At 45.0% G+C, this 12,221-nt stretch overlaps 1 protein-coding gene across 1 annotated transcript; it reads left to right on the top strand.

The window, feature by feature from the left end:
• The first annotated feature begins 1,106 nt into the window (after positions 1-1,106).
• LOC113881728 (boLa class II histocompatibility antigen, DQB*0101 beta chain) lies at positions 1,107-8,672 on the top strand. Its single transcript, XM_027524786.1, has 5 exons — positions 1,107-1,305; positions 2,559-2,828; positions 6,461-6,742; positions 7,241-7,351; positions 8,316-8,672. Exons 1-5 carry the CDS (start codon positions 1,197-1,199, stop codon positions 8,327-8,329), a joined length of 786 nt encoding a protein of 261 aa, XP_027380587.1. The 5' UTR covers positions 1,107-1,196; the 3' UTR covers positions 8,330-8,672.
• The last annotated feature ends 3,549 nt before the right edge of the window (positions 8,673-12,221 follow it).

Raw genomic sequence — 12,221 nt, forward strand, 5'->3', positions numbered from 1 at the left:
TGCATTGCAGGTGGATTCTTTCTCATCCGAGCTACCAGGGAAGCCCTAGATTCTTATGTAATGAAAAATCACTTGCCAACAGGGCTGGCTGTCAATTTTTTAAAGTTTTGGCTGTGCCCCATGACATGCAGGATCCTAGCTTCCCAGAGATTGAGCCCACACTTTCTGCAGTACAGGGCAGAGTTTTAATCACTGGACTGCCAGGGAGGTTCTGATTGTCATTTTTTTTTTTGCTTGTTTTCTTGTTCCACATATTAACCTGATATTGCGAACAGTTACACATGGCAGCTGAGGAACATTCTGTAATATTAAACAAGTCATATTACCCTTAAGTTTGTATATATGAAGGTCTAGATATAAAATGCATGAAACATGATTCACATTTTATAGAGAAGTTTTAGGCAAAAGGTTCAGTATTTTGTTGACTCTCATAAAGCACATCAATGGTAGAACTGCAGCTCAAAACTATTTCCTTCAAGAACTCTGTTCTTCCCACCCACAACTTAAGGATCTTCAGGGTATCTAAGACAATAAAAGTAAACATCTCTGTGACAATAATTTTCCCTCTCTGAAATATGATCCCCACTTATTTTCCCTTGTGGCTCACACAGCAAAGAATAATCCTCTTGCAATGCAGGAGACCTGGGTTTGATTCCTGGGTCATGAGGATCCTCTGGAGAAGGGAATGACAAACCATTTCAGTATTCTTGCCTGGAGAATTCCATAGACAGAGGATCCTGGAGGGCTACAGTCCATGGGGTTGCAAAGAGTGGAACACAACTCATTAATTAACACTTTCACTTTTATTTTCCCATACCCCAAATTCTAAGAACAATAGGTTTTAAATAAATATCACAGAAATATCTACTCTTGAATCTTTTTTTTTCATTATTTAAACTCCTAAGGCATTCAATATTCAGATATTGTATAGCTGAGAGAACATTTTCATCTCAATCCAGTGTAATTTGATTAGGACACTGTGCCAGGCATTAGATTAAGAACCTTCAAAAAAAAATGTCTACCCAGAAACAGATGAAGTTTTTCCGCTCCACTGCTGATTGGTCCCTTTTCTAGGGACTCTCCAATCCTGCCATACATGGAAGCTCTCATAGGCTTTTATTCTGTGAAGTGGTCTCACCAGATCCACTGTGTTTGAGCTGTGTTGACTACCATTACTTCTTCCTTTGTTCTCAATTATGTCTGGGATGGTGGCTCTGCGGATCCCCAGAGGCCTCTGGACAGCAGTTGTGATGGTGACCCTGGTGATGCTGAGCACCCCAGGGGCTGAGGGCAGAGACTCGCCAAGTAAGTGCAGGGCAGCTGCTCCCTGGAGCCACCACTCTGGGGAGCAGGCTCTGAGGGACCCTTGGGGTGGGGTGTGATCTTGGGATACTGTCTTTTATCACACATTTCCTCCCATTGGGAATGAGGGCTATGTTACATTCTCATTTCCACCTTCTAAGGACAAGGTGAGGACAATTCCCCCCCACAGGTTTAACCCTGGGAATGTTGTAACAGGGAGGAGGAGACATAGTGTGTACCTACTACAAGTGCCAGGACAAAGTGAGCATGGGTATTTTTTTTAAAGATGTGACTTTCTCCAAAGAAGGCACTGCAGAATCTGTCATTTCAGGGTTCTCCAAGACCTTGTCTGCACTTACTGCTATGGGCTGGGGATGTGTAGGGCGGCCATGGTCTCTTCAGACTCAGCATCTGAGGGGAAGACTATATATTCCTGACTCTCAGTGGAGGGTTTGTGGAAGCAAACTTTTATTTCTTGAGTGGAGCTGCCTGGGTGACCACAGACAGAATTTTAATCTCAAGTTTCACTGATTTGTAGTCAACTGGTGACTTGAGTGATATTCAGAAACTTGAGGATGGACAGGATTTAGGACAAAGGAGAACATAAAAAGAGAATACATATTTGATTATATATTAGCTCTAATCTAATTTGAAAGTCCATACTCTTTCTGTGAATAAACTGCCCTTTTTAGGACTGGGGGGTGAGTGGGGTGGGGTTTGCTGGTCCCTTCAAACCACACAGGAGTCGGGTGCCGGTGGCAGAAACTCAAGAGTAAGCCAAGGCGTTGTAAGGACACTTGCTGGGGACCAAGAGAATACTCCTGTCAGGAGGAGGACAAGCTTAATTCTACAGGTCTTTTGCCATCCCTTGAACTCTCCTGCTCTCGTTTGTCTCTGAGGTTCCCAGGAGTTCAGGGTAAAATCGGATTTCATGTGAGAATCTTTAAGTACAGAGATGGATGCAAAATCAACCTGCCGTCCTGTTTACTTGATTCTGAGCCTCTAGGGATCACAGGTCCTAGGGCTCCCTCAGCGTCAGGCCTCCTCACATCCTGGGAGCCTGGGGAGGAACCGCTCGAGGACCCGGGTTCACAGCAGAAGGCGCAGGGCCGGGCTGGAGAGGAACAGGGGTTGAGAGGCGGCGGGTTTCAGGTTTAGGGACCCCGCTGGCGGCGGCCGGCACCTCCCCATCTGGCCGAGCGGCTGCCGCGTGGGGCTGTGGAACTGCGCCTGACCGAGCGGCTTTTTCCCCGCAGAGGATTTCGTGTACCAGTTTAAGGGCCTGTGTTATTTCACCAACGGGACGGAGCGGGTGCGGCTCGTGACCAGATACATATACAACCAGGAGGAGTACGTGCGGTTCGACAGCGACGTGGGCGAACACCGGGCGGTGACCCCGCTGGGGCGGCCGGCCGCCGAGCACTGGAACAGCCAGAAGGACCTCCTGGAGCAGAGGCGGGCCGAGGCGGACACGGTGTGCAGACACAACTACCAGGTGGAAGCCCCCTTCACCTGGCAGCGGCGAGGTGAGTGCCGGCCGCCCCCCCGCGGGGCCGCCCTCCACCCGAGACTCAACGCGGGATGGGGCCGGGTCTCCGGGGGCGGGGGTCGGGTCTCCAGGGAGGGGACCGGGTCTCCGGGAGGGGTCCCCAGGCCCGCGGATGGGATAGAGAGGCGCTGAGGGACAGGGGACCGAGGGCACAGCGTGTGGGGCGGGGGCATCGAATTTGGCAGCCCTGGAACCTTCCCTGCAGAGGCGGCCCGGCCTGCCTGGTGTGGGTCACCTCTCGAAGGTCCCGTCCTGTGCTGTTGTTTCCACTCATTCTGCACCTCCCCGCCTGGTGCCTTTGGCGTATTTGCTTCCTGGAGGCCTGACAGCTCAGCCTGGTGGCCTTAGGGTTACTTCCGGGTGCTCTTAGGGCAACTTAAACTCTTGGTGATGTATTACAGTCATGAAATAATACATTTTCACTTTTTGGTTTCAAATTATTATTCACCGTAATCCTGGTTTCTCAAATGGATATCACTATGTCACTGGGCCTGGACTTCTTTCAGCCACGGGGCTGTCTTAATTATCCCTGTGTGCCTAGTCTGACACACTGGCAGGTAGTATAAACTCTATAAAACTTTGTTAAATTAATGAATAAATGTACTCGGTTGCCTATCCACTTAGGCTCAAGAGAAACAGAAAGGTAAATAGGGCCTTAAAAATGACTTTATCAATTATTCTTTACTATTTTGCTCAATGCTTTAAAGTAAATTCTTATTGACTTGAATGGATTTAGAATTTGTGAATGCAAAATTAACAATGTAGAATTTGTGAATGCAAAGTCTGAGGGAAAAATGGTTTGCTAAAAAAAGCCCCCAACACTTGAATGGTATTGTAAGAGAGAGTTTTAATTTCTTAGAAAAGGTCAACAAATGGCATAGTAGAAAGACTGAAGTTTTGGGATAAATAAAGTAATGCCATTAAATTACTGAATAAACATTATTTCTAGTTTCTTTTGGCCTAAACCCTGCCTTGCTCCCTCCCCCCCCCGCCCCCAACATTTCCATCCACTTCAGGAATTATACCCATGTAATAAGCAGCTAGTTCTAGACAATTATCTTACCAAACACCATCTGTATTATGCTACTTCATTTCACAACTACCTTAACAATCAGCATCACCATTTTATATACACTATTTGTTGTTGTTCAGTCACTCAGTTATGTCTGACTCTTTGTGACCCCATGGACTAATATTGGTACATAATAAACAGCTTAAGTAATTACATCATAATTATTCCCTAAGTTGTGAAGTGTTCTCCGAATACAGAACAGTCATCATGTTCTTTACTACATGTGTATAGCGTCTAAAAGAAGCAAAGCCTCCGTTAAAGTCAGTTATGACCAGAAGCAGCAGTACCAGTCTGTTTCTGCCTGTTTTCAATGGTAGTGGGATGAAATGATATATTCAAGGGGCTGAAAACTCACTGATTAATCCCTAGTTTGACTCCAGTGTTATCTATACACGTTCATATAACTTTTAGCTCACTTCACAGTCTTGCCTTCTTCTGCATCCTAATGTCACTGAGTACTTATATTGAGGGCAGGAGGAGAAGGGGGCAACAGAGGATGAAATGGCTGGATGGCATCACTGACTCAATGGACATGAGTTTGAGCAAATTTGGGAAGATAGGAAAGGATTAACTGAAGCCTGGTGTGCTGCAGTCCATGGGGTCACAGAGTTGTACAGACTTAGTGACTGAACAACAACATATATTTTTGTTAATTCAATTCTTTTTCATGAAAATTATTCTAACATTTTTCTCTTGAACTTGTGCCTTCTACCTTTACTCCCAATCTGTTTAAGATGAACAGATTTTATAAGTCCACACAGCTGATTATGACTTCAGTCAGAGCCCAGGAAGAAGAGCCTGATCAAGAGTCAAGACCAAAACAAAAGCATTCTTCCTTCCAGATGATGGCTCATGAGTGACATGTAACTGGGGGTAATGCGACTGCCTGCTCACCTCAGCAAGTTACAGTTAAATGTTTATATAACATTCTCATTAGCTCAGGCCAACTGCTGCAAGAATCTCAGAATATTTTCTATAGAGAATACATGTGATAATGTCTGATTTCAGAACAAGACAGTTATTCTTAATAGCAGGGGAATGGAGTAGGACAGGGAGCCAGTAGTTACACTTGAATATTAAAAGAAAAATAGGGAAAAAGAGGAAATGAGAGAACATAACATGTTATCAAATAACTAAACCACACGTGAAGTATTTACTATGGTTTCAGGCTAAGAGAATGAGGGTGATTCAGTACAATGCCTAGAGAAATAAAGGATAAGATGTGTTAAAGAGATTGGGAGGTATGTTGCATTTGATGATGAGTAGCAATCCTAGAAGATAAAGGAATTGAGACATAGTCAAACATTTTATCATTGTTACTTGTTTTTAAAGTCCCCTTTCCTTTACTTCAAAAATTACAAACTTTTAAAATAACATTCTTTTTTTGTTTGTTTCTAATATTAGATTGCAAGTTCTGTGAAGTCAAGGGCCATGTTCTTGTATATATCATTGGATTCCCTGTGCTTGTCAAATTTATGTTTGTTGATTGTATTAATAAATGAATCAAGGAATGAATAAAATATAGGTGGCATATATGATGTGGAGATGGAAGTTTATATATCATTTAAAATTATATGTGTAGCTAATTTTATTTATTTATCATTATTATTTTTGGCTGCACTGAGTCTTCATTGCAGCGCTTGGGCTGCAAGCGAGGTTTTAGTTGTCCCACCATGGATGGAACCTGTGACCCCTGCATTTGGGAGTGTTGAGTCATCCACTGGACCACCAGGGAAGTCCCTGGAAGTTTATGTATCTTAATGCAATTTGTGTGTGTGTGTGTGTATGTGAGAAGTTCACTGAAGTATGGCATCTGAGCTAAGGTTAGGCTAAAAGCTGAGAGAGGTGCTTTGTTGACTGGCAACATGTAAGAAGTACTCTTGCTCTCAAATTTTGTTAATATTGCAGGCTAAGAATTATAGAATATAGCTTGTTTGAGAAGCATTACTTGTAGGAAGGATGGAATAGTCATTGTTTTCCTACTTTGCTGGACATAGAAATGTCTATACTTTCTTAATTCTTAGTCCATGTTGCTGTTCCTGAGGCCATGACTAATGTTGATCATCTCAGCCAGCAGGTAGGAGTCAAAGCTGCAGGATTTTCTCTACTGTGGGGAGCACAGGGACTAACAGAAAACAGTATCACTGTCCCAGCACAAGTCACTAGTGCTGATCCTGATGGTGACCTTTAGTAGGTGGGGGAGAAAACAAGTCCAGGTGTTTGTTTTTTTTTTAATTTTTAAAAATTTCACAAATAGTGGTATAATATAGCAATTTATAATTTTAAAATGCTCCATCATCAATTAGTATTGACAGAATAACTCCCATAGAGCGATTACAATGATTTTTTGAGACTGAAAAGGAAACTGACCAATGTGTTTATCCAAGCTAATGAGGTGATCCAGCATAAATCTAAATCCAAGGCTTGGAATCCAAGGATCTTTCCACTCTGGTCCCAAGGAAGGACTCCTGCCCGTGGCAGATGTGCTGTGCAGTCTCATGCCTCATTGTGTCTTTTCCTGTCTGTTCCTCCCTCAGTGGAACCTACAGTGACCATCTTCCTGTCCAGGACAGAGGCTCTAAACCACCACAACCTGCTGGTCTGCTCGGTGACGGATTTCTATCCAGGCCAGATCAAGGTTCGGTGGTTCCGGAATGACCAGGAGGAGACAGCCGGTGTTGTGGCCACACCTCTTATTAGGAATGGGGACTGGACCTTTCAGCTGTTCATGATGCTGGAGATGACCCCCCAGCGAGGAGATGTCTACACCTGCCGCGTGGAGCACCCCAGCCTCCAGAGCCCCATCATGGTGGAGTGGCGTAAGGGCACTTGGTTTCCTTTCACTGTGGGCCCTACAGGACAGAGCAGACAGAGCTTCCCCAGTCCGTGCCCTCTCATCCCTTGTCCCCAGCATCACTACTGAACTGGAAATCACAGGACACAAGAGTGTTCATGCCTCCTAGCACAGGCATTAGAAGAGCCAAATCACATTGTCTTTTCACATACAGGGAGCTCACTCTACACATCATTGCCCCAGAGCCCAGCCTGGTAGCTCTGTAGAACTGACTGGTGACCACAGTCTCAAAGTCTAAGGTTATGGAAGTCTCCCTGAGAGCAGGGATCCACTTTCACCTTCTCTCACCTGCCCACTGTGTCCAAAGATCCAGTGGTGGGTCCCTCCCCTGGGGGTGGTCAGAATAGAGAGCCAGGTTCCCCTGACACCTCCACCTCCTGATTCTCAGACTAGACTTCAAGCTTCATAAAGGGACACCGTGAGATGTGGGGACAAATGCTGACACTCAGGCTCTGCTCCCCAGGGGCGCAGTCTGAATCTGCCCAGAGCAAGATGCTGAGTGGTATTGGAGGCTTCGTGCTGGGGCTGATCTTCCTCGGGCTGGGTCTCATTGTCCATCACAGAAGCCAGAAGGGTAAGGAACTCTGGGGAAATGGGAACATGGGCTGTGATTGAGACAGTCTGTTCAGGGCAGCCTCTGCCTCTGGATGTAGCTCTTTCTTCCTGATCCTGAAAGGGGGAGGTGATGCTGGGGGTGGGAGGAAATGAGCAACCTAGGGAGACATTGGAGTCTGACTTTACTGATTTGAAAGGGTAGCCCTGCCATGGAGATGACAGGTGGGATTTATTCTAAGACTTCCTTAAAGTTCATCATTGTCTCATGGGCTCATTTCTGAAAACTTCCTCCATTAAGAGGGTCAGAGCACTGGTTTCCTTTCCTTCTAGTGACAGCTTCATTCATTTGGGGGAATTTTAGCTTAGGGCAGTTAAGGCATGTGGTCAATGGATAAGAAAGAAATACATTCCCCTTGAGTTGCTTATCTCATTTCCCTTTGGGGTGAGTAAGGCAGTGGCTGTTTGTGTCATGAGAACTTTTGTAGGACATTTGGGCCCCTACCAGCAGGTGCTCTATTTCTGTTCTGTGTCAGTGGGGATTGTGGGGACAGATAAAGGAGGGAAGGGTGTGAGGTGAGTGTGCCTGGGCGCAGTTACTCATTCATGACCTGTTCCCTGCAATGGAATCAAGAGTTAGGGAAGAAGTTTCTGTAGGAGGTTCTGTAGGAAGCTCCTGAGGTTGTTCCCCAGAACCAGGCCATAACTTTGATGGCATCTTTCTGTGACACTCGGAGCCAGAGCTCTGGTTTGAAAGATAGACACCAGGATATCACCTACTTTGTACCACATGTTGGTGGCTACTGCCTGTGGGCATTTATAAGTGATTGAATGTGGTGGAAAGAAGGTGAGCTATCATTGAATTTACTAAAAAATTGAAATCTTCATGTCCCCCAGAAGGACAACAGCTGCTCCCCTGCTTCCTGTGCCTCCTTGTCAGGTTGAAGTGTGGGTCCTGTGTGCTGATCACTCTCTCTCTTTTACAGGGCTCATGCGCTGACTCCTGAGGATATTTTGGGATTGGTGTTTGCTCTTCTATAATGCGTGCCTGACCTTGCCGGGAATTCCCAGATGCTTGTCAGCCTGTCCCACTCTGAGATCAGAGTCGGTCACCAGGTCATTTCCTGTGGCCATCCCCCAACCAAGGATCTGGCTTTGGTGCTGCTTCCTCCACTGACCCTGGAACCTCTGCCTGTGCTTTGTCAGCTGCATCTACTGAGACTCCAAGAGCTTCCTCTGCTCCCATTTTTACCCAACAGAGTGTGCAAAAGAAGCACATTGAAATAATTTACCAGGCTGTAGAGTTTTTTCTAAAATCATAATTAAACATGACTTCACTTTCACTTTTCATGCATTGGAGAAGGAAATGGCAATCCACTCCAGTGTTCTTGCCTGGAGAATCCCAGGGATGGGGGAGCATCGTGGGCTGCTGTCTATGGGGTCACACAGAGTCGGACACGACTGAAATGACTTAGCAGCAGCAGCAGAACCTCCTTAAATGAGTAGAGGTAGGAACTACTGCAGAATGAAGGAAACTATTTTGGGGTGAACCAGCCAACTGAGGACCAGGAGACTAGAAGCACCACTGTGTGCCATGTAGGGGTGGGTGGACAGAAGAGAAAGAGAATAAACTTTTCTCTGTCTACACCTTTGTCATTATGTATCTGCATCTCTCTATTTTCTGCATCTTTCTTTCTTACCACCTCACATCATATCTCTGTTTCTGTGTTTGTGTGTATGACCCTATCTCTGTTGTATCCTATCTCTGGATTGTCTTCCAGAGTTTTAATTATTCTAGGAAGGATTCTGTCTGGCCCAGCCTTGGTAACATGCACACCTTTCAGAAACATCATCCTGTACATGGCATGCAGACTCCTGGCATTGAGCCCATTCCCCTGATTAAGAAATGACTTCCCAACGTGGAGAGTCTGCATCAGTCACATGGAGTATTCTGGTCTACAGAGCCTCCTTAGTGTGGAGTGGCGTAAGGGGAGTTTGTTTTTTGTGGACCCCAAAAGACAAATGGCAGAGTTCCCTCTGGCTCTAGGGTCTCTCATTGGAGGTACTGACTCACATTCATCCCAACCCTCATGTCCTGCACAGTCATCTTATGGCACCACTCAGGTGAAATTCTCAGAAGATAGAGTTCCCCTGTCAATTTGTGATGATATTTTCTTCTCAGGTCACTGTACCTGGTGGCTCCAAAGACATTGATCCAGCCCTAGAGGCTAGTCTTCATCTCAGACCCTGGGATTAATCACTAAGATGTGTGGCTGGGTGCTTATCTTTGAAGTTATGGACAGCTATGCCTCTGAGGACGAGACATCCCCTTTTCCCTGATCACTCATCCACTCACTGTACCTGAGGGGGCAATGGCAGGTCATTCCCTCTCCTGGGAAGTTCAGGCTTTCTTGAGATCTTTATCTCTTGTACCCCAGGATGCACTCCAGGTCATCAGCCAGGGACATGGTGGAGTGTGGGGACTCCAGATTCTGCTTCCTAAGGAGGTCCTGGTCTGAATCTGCCCAGAGCAAGATGCTGAGTGGAGTCAGAGGTTTTGTGCTGACTTTGCCATCTTCCTTAGGATGGGTGTTGCCATTCACAATAGGAGTAAAGAGAGAGTGATATCATGGGAAAATTGGAAGGGCTTGTGAGGGGGGTCCAGGGAGACGGGCTCAGTATGTAGCTCTTTGATTTTGATCCTGCAAAGGCAAGAGACAGGACTGGAAATTGAACCAGATTCACAGTTTAGGGAGACATCGAGATATGACTTTTTAATTGAAATACAAGACCTTTTCACAGGAGTGAAAAGATGAGTGTATTCTATGACATTCTTACAGTTCAACTTTGTCACACATGCCCCATGCAGGAAGATTCCTTCTTAATGAGAGGTCAATATCTTCTTTAATTCCTGTCTGTGACAGTTTCATAGAAATAATTTTTTTTTTTTGCATCCAGATTTCATTAGGAAATATAATCCTTTATTGATCATTTAATTTAAAATAACAAGTATGTTTTTGGGAAGGTGAAGTAGAAAAGAATAGTTTTATTGCTTTTCCAGGCAAAGGGGCCACATAAGGCTCCTGCCTTTGAAACAAGTACATCTTTTATATACAAGTATGCTGGCCAAAAAACTCAGTCTTAGTAAACATGTAGCTTGGAGAAAAGTACATGTACCAGAGAACAATCTGTTTGTCATGAGCATTTGGCCTTATCATCAATTACATCAGTCAGTATGTCTTTCAGGGACAGTGGTGTTCAACAATATTTCATGAGCTTCTGTACATTTCCCAGCCTCCTCTGCAGTTAAGTTGGAGTCATGTGACTGGCACCAGCCAATGAAACTTAAAAGTGGGTGTAAGTTCTGCATGCTCTCCCTGTTATTGCAAGCCTGGAAAGCATTGTTGAGGTGATGGTGTACAAGATGCTGGAAACTGTATAACCTGAATTCCTTGAATGACTGCAGAATGGAGTCCCTTTTAGTGAGCTAAGCCATTGAGATTAAATTTTTACTGCAGTTTAACATCTTACAGTAACATAACTTTGCTTGACTATAATGCTTACCTGAAGAATAAAGTTCTTAAGTTAGAAGATGAGCCAGTGGAGTTAATGGAAGTTAAGAGATGATGAATTTTTAAAAACATTTATTTGTTTGTTTTTCTTCTACCCGACAGTATAAGTATTCCCAGTGACTAGAACAGTGCTTCTGCAGGGCATGCTGTTGAGAGGGTAACAAGTAGGAAAGCCAGGGGTCTCCAAACGGAGGAAATAGGCTACAAGCGTCTCTTAAAATTCTGTGTTGCCATGATGACACCTGGTTCCACCAGAACTTAATTTTTCTCAAACCTTGGGCTGATAATGGCCCAAAAAACCAGTATTAATATCAATTGTTTTATGGCTGGGGGATGACACACCTCATGCCATACTATCTCAAAAATGCATATTGTGGGAGAGGGGCCCGGTGAGAATCCTTCAGCTTTGAGGTGTCTCTTTTATCTGATTAATAGCTTTCTAAACATCCGGCGCTAGTAAATAATGCTCAAAATTCTCCAAGCCAGGCTTCAGCAATACATGAACTGTGAACTTCCTGATGTTCAAGCTGGTTTTAGAAAAGGCAGAGGAACCAGAGATCAAATTGCCAACATCTGCTGGATCATCGAAAAAGCAAGAGAGTTCCAGAAAAACATCTATTTCTGCTTTATTGATTATGCCAACGCCTTTGACTGTGTGGATCACAATAAACTGTGGAAAATTCTCAAAGAGATGGGAATACCAGACCACCTGACCTGCCTCTTGAGAAACATATATGCAGGTCAGGAAGCAACAGTTAGAACTGGACATGGAACAATAAGCTGGTTCCAAATAGGAAAAGGAGTACGTCAAGGCTGTATATTGTCACCCTGCTTCAGTCAGTTCAGTTCAGTCGCTCAGTCATGTCCGACTCTTTGCGACCCCATGAATCGCAGCACACCAGGCCTCTCTGTCCATCACCAACTCCCGGAGTTCACTCAGACTCACGTCCATTGAGTCAGTGATGCCATCCAGCCATCTCATCCTCTGTCATCCCCTTCTCCTCCTGCCCCCAATCCCTCCCAGCATCAGAGTCTTTTCCAATGAGTCAACTCTTCGCATGAGGTGGCCAAAGTACTGGAGTTTCAGCTTCAGCATCATTCCCTCCAAAGAAATCCCAGGGCTGATCTCATTCAGAATGGACTGGTTGGATCTCCTGGCAGTCCAAGGGACTCTCAAGAGTCTTCTCCAACACCACAGTTTAAAAGCATCAATTCTTCGGCACTCAGCCTTCCTCACAGTCCAACTCTCATATCCATACATGACCACAAGAAAAACCATAGCCTTGACTAGACAGAACTTTGTTGGCAAAGTAATGTCTC

This window comes from Bos indicus x Bos taurus, chromosome 23 (assembly GCF_003369695.1).
Source record: "Bos indicus x Bos taurus breed Angus x Brahman F1 hybrid chromosome 23, Bos_hybrid_MaternalHap_v2.0, whole genome shotgun sequence".
NCBI lineage: Eukaryota > Metazoa > Chordata > Mammalia > Artiodactyla > Bovidae > Bos > Bos indicus x Bos taurus.